The 7638-nt window shown below is 41.2% G+C and overlaps 1 protein-coding gene across 3 annotated transcripts in view; it reads left to right on the plus strand.

Moving 5' to 3' along the window:
• Positions 1 to 7512, plus strand: part of ccdc162p — a 41452-nt gene extending 33940 nt beyond the window's left edge. For all 3 annotated transcript variants that reach the window (XM_042332847.1, XM_042332848.1, XM_042332849.1), the window contains 3 exons: positions 863 to 983; positions 5960 to 6096; positions 7168 to 7512. In XM_042332847.1, coding sequence (XP_042188781.1) covers positions 863 to 983; positions 5960 to 6096; positions 7168 to 7281 — 372 coding nt within the window. In that variant the 3' untranslated portion in view covers positions 7282 to 7512. The remainder of the gene's footprint in view (positions 1 to 862; positions 984 to 5959; positions 6097 to 7167) is intronic.
• Positions 7513 to 7638: the final 126 nt, after the last annotated feature.

Below are 7638 nucleotides of genomic sequence, written 5' to 3' on the forward strand. Positions count from 1 at the left end.
ATGAGATTCACTGCAGTTTATTAGGATTTTAACCTAACACTGGGTTTGAAACTGGGGTTTCCTGCACATAATCTAGGGGTCTGTAGGTGGCATGAGTAACTGCCTCTTAGTACAAAGAACCCCTGACCTGAAAATCAACTATGTGCTCTATAAATACTTTCAAACATGAAGACAACTTGTAGAGAGACTGAAACAATGAGCAAGAAGCTTCCTGTACAGCATAGCTTCAGCTCTGAATGGATTCACACTTTGATCAGATCCATTGCTGCTGTAAATCTGTTTGACACACTCTTCCTCCACTCTCCCCTCTCCACTCTCGATATGTAGACATCAAACCTTTTCATCAGCTTACCATGCTTTCACTTATTTTCCCAAACTTCCAAGACTGTGGAACTCCTTACCTTCCCCGAGTTTCCTCCGAGAATTAGCAGACTTTTAAGACCTAACTATTACTTGATTTACATCACTGCCTGTCATGATACTATCCTGCACCGTGTGACTTGGTAATTTGCCCAGTAAGCGTACAGATCTGACAGAGCAGCCTTACCATTCAGCCATAAGTGTTTCTAAGCTTATATTTATATATCGCCTTTCATGACGGGAAGACTGGGAAGACTTCTCGAAATGTTTAAATTATAAAAACCTAGAACGCTTTATAGCACAAAGGAGGCCGTTTGGCCTGTCATGCCTGGACTACTGCTAGTGCCCAATTTGGAACTATCCACTTTAATCACTTTCTCCATTCATTCTAATATTTTTCCAATTCACATTTAAATGCCTTTATGGACCTGTAGTGAGAATATTTCTACCAGTATAACCTGTTATTATCATCACACTATGACCCATTTCTGTTTGTGACCAGATACGCAGCCAGCTATCTCATGAGCGCAACTTGAAGCTCGATGCCTTCCAGCGTCTTGATGAATTACAAAGCCAGGTTTATGACTTTGAGGCTATTCTACCACAGAAGAGCTGTGCTTCAGGTAATCCAAACAAGCTTCAGTATTTCTCAGTGGGATCCCTCAGTAAGACTAAAATAAGTAATCCTTACATTTGATATAGGGCGTTTCACATTGGGAGGATGTCTCAAAGCACTTCACAGGATTTTACTGTAAAGTATATGGACTGCGTATTTTGACAACAACATCTTGCATTTATATAGCATCCTTCATGTGGGATAGGCCTAGGAGTCCTTTAAAAAACCTGAAGAGGGAAAAAAATAAGAAAACAAAGGGAAGAAAATGGGAAAGATTACGGGAGGAATGGAAGACAGAGAGGAGAGGTGAAAATGTGAGGGATTGTGTTTTGGTTTCTTTTGAAAATGGCTTAGATCAGATAAGCGCTCCAAGACCCTATCACGCATGAAGGGTGTTATATAAATACAAGCTGTTGTTGAGTCAGTTGACATGGGAAACATTGCACAGATTGGCTGTTCATCTTTACGGCAGCTCGAACTAGAAGAGTTATCTGTACCCGTTTCGCTTTGTGAACAGGTGGTAGGTAGTATTTTAGTCATGTGCGAATATGATACTCACCATATCTGTAGTGTGTGAGATTTGTGTTTTGAAACTAATCATCTTCTGCTTAAACTTCCAGGATGAAATACTAAATATGGCTGGTCAGACTAATGGACAGGGGACATGGGGGGAGAGAGAGATCTGGTCTGCCAAGCTAGAATTTCCAGCTAAGTGTAATTACAACACCGGTACCGACATTGTAATTTCCAGTAAATGCTGTAGCAGCATTGTAATTGTTTGAATCCCCAGAGCAGAAGATAGCAAATAAGGAGTCTGCATGCGGGCATGGAATTTAAAAAAAAAGGTTTCTTTTGAACCAACATTTTTTTAAAATTTCCATTTCATGCCCGGTGTGGCTAGGTGTGAATTGCAGATAGCTGGTATCCAGTAAGCAGGGGTTACTGCGCATGCAAGAGTACTCTTTTTGAAGCTTCCCTGGATTCTCATGATTTCTTATGGGAATCCGGTCTCTGGGGAGTCCTGAAACTGGGGAATCGGGGGAAGCTCTCAGTCTGGAGCCCAGATAGACAGCCCCATCTGCAACTCTTTGTAACCATCAATCTCTTCATCGAACAACTGACAGCCTTACTGGATGTGCTTATGTGCACAGACTTCAATGTGTGTTTTTCGTTTTATGGAAATATCTGACTTTGGTGGTTTATCTGTTTACCAATGGCACAACCTGCATATTGTAGAGTTGGGGTAATAAGTCATAAGTTATCATTGACAGATGGCTCATTTGAACAATAGCTATCGACAACAGCAACTTGCACTTATATAGTGCCCTTCACGCAGGCTACTGTCTCAGAGCACTTAACAGTGGCGGAGCCTGACCCCGGGGGTGGGCGGGAGGTGACGATAAGCACAGTTGAAAAGGATGGTTTTCAGGCAGGATTTGAAAAAGGGGAGAGAAGGGGCAAGGCAGAGGGATTGAGGCTGTTCTACCACAGAAGAGCTGTGCTTCCAGAGCTTCGGGGTGTAGTGGCTGAAGGGTAACCTCCAATGGTGGAGCGGAGAGTGCGAGGGACAAGCAGGAGCCTGGTGCCAGTCGAGTGGAAGTGGTGTGTTGTGGATTGGGGAGTGAGGAGGTCGGCAAGGTAGTGTGTTTGCGTAATCCAGGCGGGAGATGACAAAAGCATGCACAAGGGTTTCAGCTGCATTTAGGGTAAGGTACAATCAGAGGTGAGTAATGTGGCAGAGGTGGAGGAAAGCGGTCCTGGTCAGGGACCAGATGTGGTGGAGGAAGGACAGCTGGGGGTTGAAATGGACACTATTTGCCTACAAAATCCTTAGTCATAACGCATTTCAGAAAGCTCTGTAAAGCACTTTAAGAAATTTCAACATGATAAGGTGCTATATTAAAGTGCCTTGTCACATTGTTGAAATGTCTCAAACAGACAGGATGTTAGTTTAATGTCTTATTAAAACAATAGCACGTCTAACAACACAGCACTCCAATGAAGTGTCAAGCTAGACTGCGGGTTCAAAGTCCCAACATGGGGCTTAACCCCTCAGCTTTCTGACCCAAAGGTGAGACTGCTAATTGAGCCAGGCTGACAATATTATTTTAATATAGATATAAGGACATGGGAGAGAGAAAAATACTTTAAAATGCTCCAAAATAAATTTTAAAAACCTATAAAATACTTAAAGTGGATGAACATTTACTAATGTGGTCAACAGCCAAAATTTAATTCAATACCATTGACATAGCAATTATTGAGCAGATTAGATACAAATATTTCAACAACTTGAAAAATCTGAATGCAGGTATCCATTTGCTATTTTCTTACCTTGAGTGTAGAGTTTCTCAACTCTTTTCTCCAGGCAATTTTTTCAATCGCTCTTCCCAACTCCTGTGAAGGATTAATATCTGCAGCGTGAGTACATTCACAAATAAGACATAATGATCTTTAAAGAAAACAACTGCATATTCATATTCTACCCCTGTGAAAACCTGACAAGGAAGTGTTGAAATGATGTGGTTGAGAGCCAGTGCACTAGAGTTATTTGAGAAATAGTTTGATGGTTTAAGAGAAGGGGGTAAGACCAGTATTCTAGAAGGATTCAGATCAAAGGATTCTTCATCAGTACGTTTCTGAATAATAATCCTTGCAATTGATATAGACCTGGATTTTTTTTTAAGCACAACAAAATTACATTACTTATAGAGCGCCTTTCACGTCGGGAGGACGTCCCAAAGCGCTGAACAGTCAGGTGTCGGGGCCCGAGCATGGGGAAGGGGTGGTGTAGGGGTGAGGCAGAGAAGGCAGAGAGGTGGGAGGACGACCAAAGGCATGATCGAAGAGAAGGGTCTTGAGTCCGGCTTTGAAGGAGGCAAGGGAGGAAGCGAGGCAAAGGGACCATGGGATGGAGTTCCAGAGTGTGGGAGCAGAGGCTGAGAGCCTGGTCACCAATGGTAGGGCGGGTCGGGCAGGAGATGTGGAGCAGACTGGAACCCGTTGAACGGAGGGAGGGGGCAGGTTGGTAGGGAGTCAGCAGGTCAGAGAGACAGGAGGGGGCAAGGCCATGGATGGCCTTGAAAGTGAGGACAAGGATCTTGAATTCGATCCTCTGGGGGATGGGGAGCCAATGGGGTCATGGAGCCTGGCGCACGAGAGTACATGAGCTGCAGTGTTTTGGATGATCTGCAGCTTGTGAAGGGAAGAGTTGGGAAGGCCGATGAAGAGGGAGTTTCGGTAATCGAGCCTTGAGGTGACTATAGCAATCAGTGGATTTCTCATCTCATCATCAAAACATCACAAAGCACTTCACAGGTTTTACTGTATAGTGACTATGGATTTTATAGGTAACCTAGCTCTTCCAAAATTGGCCCAAGCAATCATGTTTCTACCAAACACAACTTGCAATATAAATTTACCCGGTGACTATGTGCAATTTGAAAATCATGAATGGACTCGACAAAAGGAGCATTGTGCTTTGCAAGGATGATGTTAACCACTGAGCAGGGAGGAAAATAGGGGAATTTGAGTGTTGAACAAAGCCAGTCCAAAAGGGATTATTTTAAAAATGCTTTGAAGACAAAGGGTGATAATGTGCTCGTTTATTTCAACATAAAGCCAAATAGTAGTGTCTCATGATCAGTCTTAAACAACAAGCTTACATTTTTATAGCGCCTTTCACGTCAGGAGGACATCCCAATAGACACCTTGATACAAAGCAATACGCATATAAACAAGGACACAGATGTGCAGGGTTGGTGGAGAGATTAAGTGCTGCATGTCATGTTTTCGAAGTTGGGAATAGCATTGTTTCTATTCAAATCATCTAGAGTTCCTGTTCATTTTTTAAAAAATGAGCCCTTGGGCCTGAAATTCCCACCAGTGTACACATAGTGACATTTGAGCTTTCATGAGTATAATGGAGAAATCCCATTAGAATTCAACATGGTAACCATCGCTAGGCTTAACGCAACAGGATAATATGATATGTGTCTGTCATGATAATATGTCTGTTTTTGTCTTGTTCTGTTTAATTCCATGTTCTCCATTAAGTACAACTTTAGTTAAGCCTTGTCTTGTTTTTGTATTATTTTATCTTCTTAAAAAATCAGGCAACAGAAAGAAATCAGCCTCAGCTCTGTCAGCACAAGCAGCTTCAGAAGTATTTTACCAGATATCAAAGCTTAACATGAATACATTGATGATCTTTAGTTTGATACAATTAAATCTGCAATATTTTTCCTATTAGACAGCACCCTTTAACTGCTTCTCCATTCATTTGTAACCCAGCTTCCTCAACCCGCCTGACCTTGGCATGGGTTCTGTTTGTCATTAGGTGAAGGCAACTGCTGACTGCACATCTGTTCTTCATCAGCAAATGTAATCTGTTTTTAAATAAGATCTAATTTTCTCCTTGCCTTTCCTAAAGGCTGGTTTACAATTCCAGACTTGACAGTTTTCAGCTACCTTGTCCAAGTAACTTCTTCCTGTGTGAGCCTGGAAGTGGATTATTGGCAGCCTACAATGACGGGGGGGGGGGGGGGGAAGAGAGACAAAAACTGAGTCCTGTCCTGAACCAACATATATATTCTTCCGCATATATAATAATCATTGCATTTTAGAGAGTGGTTTAAAATAAAGGACAAAACCTTCCTATCTGCTGCATTTTGAAGAGTTTTACATGAATCTAAGCCCCTTGCTGTAATTTACTGCATAATCAACTCAATGTGTGTCATTTTCCACTTAAGCAAAGTTCATTTTGGTCAGACCAATGCGCTCAGACACGAGTTTTCTTAGGTCAAAAAAAACCAAAAGGTTTTTTAATTAAAAATCGTGCTTTTAAAAATAATTGATAATTACCTCAGAGAGTGTGATGGTGAAATCTGGAACTGCAGTTTGGTAGCACGGGGTCCAGTTCTAGTTGATGTGGTTATTCCACTGGATATTCCATGGTATGAATATTAATTTTCCTCCTTCCAGGCACTCAGTCCTCAACAAACACATCACCATTGATTTCCAGGAACTATTATCAGACCCCTTTGACCGCAGGCCCAAAGACCAACCATGCGAGTGGACTCAGCAGTCGTTTGGAAGGAAGAATGCAAAGGCCAAAGACGGTGAGCAACAAATTGTCTTCTGGGTGATGCAAACAAATCTTGCAAAACACTTAAGTGTTTTAATTTTTCAGTGTGATACGAGCAGCAGTTTTCTGGAGGTGGATTAGATGACTTGTCATCTCCTACTTTTTCAGTAATACTAATTACTCTTATCCTGCACTACTGATATGTTTCTTTTCCATGCTTTATTTTGCCAAAATAATTATTCAGAGATGCAATGGATCAGATCAAAATAATCCATCATGTTGCACAATAATTCACACCGTTCACTTCACTTCTAGTATTGTTTAACACTACATCACCATTTTTTGCACTGAGTACTTTAGTACTTCTACTATCTGGGTCCAAATTGTCATACTTAGGATGACTAGCTCTTGGAGCCAGGGTATTATTTTTCACATCTTGTTGATTAGAAAAATCATGCCCATTGACAAAGAAGATAATAGGTTCCACAGGTACTGGTCCCTCACCATCTAAATGAACATGGTTCACTTATTACACTATTTTGCAGAATGGAGGCCAAGTTTCACCTGATATTCAAGAATAGGTGCGCCGGAGTGAGGGAGGCAGGGTGGGCTGTCAGTGGGAAAAACAAAAGTAACAAGAATTGGTTATAATGCCTCCATGACTGTAGCTGACTTTTCCCTTACCCAACAATTTGGATTTATATAGTGCCCTCCACTCCGAAAAGCGTCTCAGAGCGCTTCACAGTAACGGAACCCAGCCCAAAGAGAATGTGGCCATCCATATTGCCCCACTGCTAAGATATAAATGTGTCTTTTTTTGTCCAAAGTATTGTTCTCTCCCCGCTTGTAACCATCTGGATTAGCGATTCTGATAGTGACTTTGACTAACAGGTTTGCATATTGAATTGATTAATTCCATTTCATTTAAATACCCCCAAAATGTCACTGAATGGGGAAAAGGAAAAGTCAAGAAGAAAAATACACAACAGTGAGAAACGGGCAGTGTTAACATGATTGGAATTCATTTATCACACAACTCTCCTGCCCATAACATCCAGTGAAACAATGGTGACATTTTTTTAAAAAATGCTTTACATTTTGAAAGGTACCATACAGACTCCGTAGCAAGGCAGTGGAATTACCTGTACCAGATCATGAGGAGCAAATACCTCAAAGACTTCTCTTGCAGCTGCTGGAGCTCAGAATGAATCGGAAATAGTCAAGACAACCCAAAGAACTTGCAACTGACAATCTACAATTGCATTAGGAAAGCCGTGAGCTGTGAAGAAATGCACCACAAGAACCATCCATATGCTTTATTACTATTTTTGTAGTTTGATTTTCTTTTAAAAATCCAATGCAATCAGTTTGTGCTTTAATGTAGTACACCAGGGAGGGGGAAGAAAAGTTTAAATCAAATAAAAGGTGACTTTATATTTCCTATTAAAAATGTTATTGATTGTTGTGAATGTGATTGTACAATTGTACCTATACATTTAAAGCATTCTGAGTAATAGCATTCCCTCCAATCACTCAAGTAGCCATTCTTCATACTGAGTTAAAAGTGTACATTCAC

The sequence above is a fragment of the Callorhinchus milii genome, unplaced genomic scaffold (assembly GCF_018977255.1).
Source record: "Callorhinchus milii isolate IMCB2004 unplaced genomic scaffold, IMCB_Cmil_1.0 Scaffold3, whole genome shotgun sequence".
Taxonomy (NCBI): domain Eukaryota; kingdom Metazoa; phylum Chordata; class Chondrichthyes; order Chimaeriformes; family Callorhinchidae; genus Callorhinchus; species Callorhinchus milii.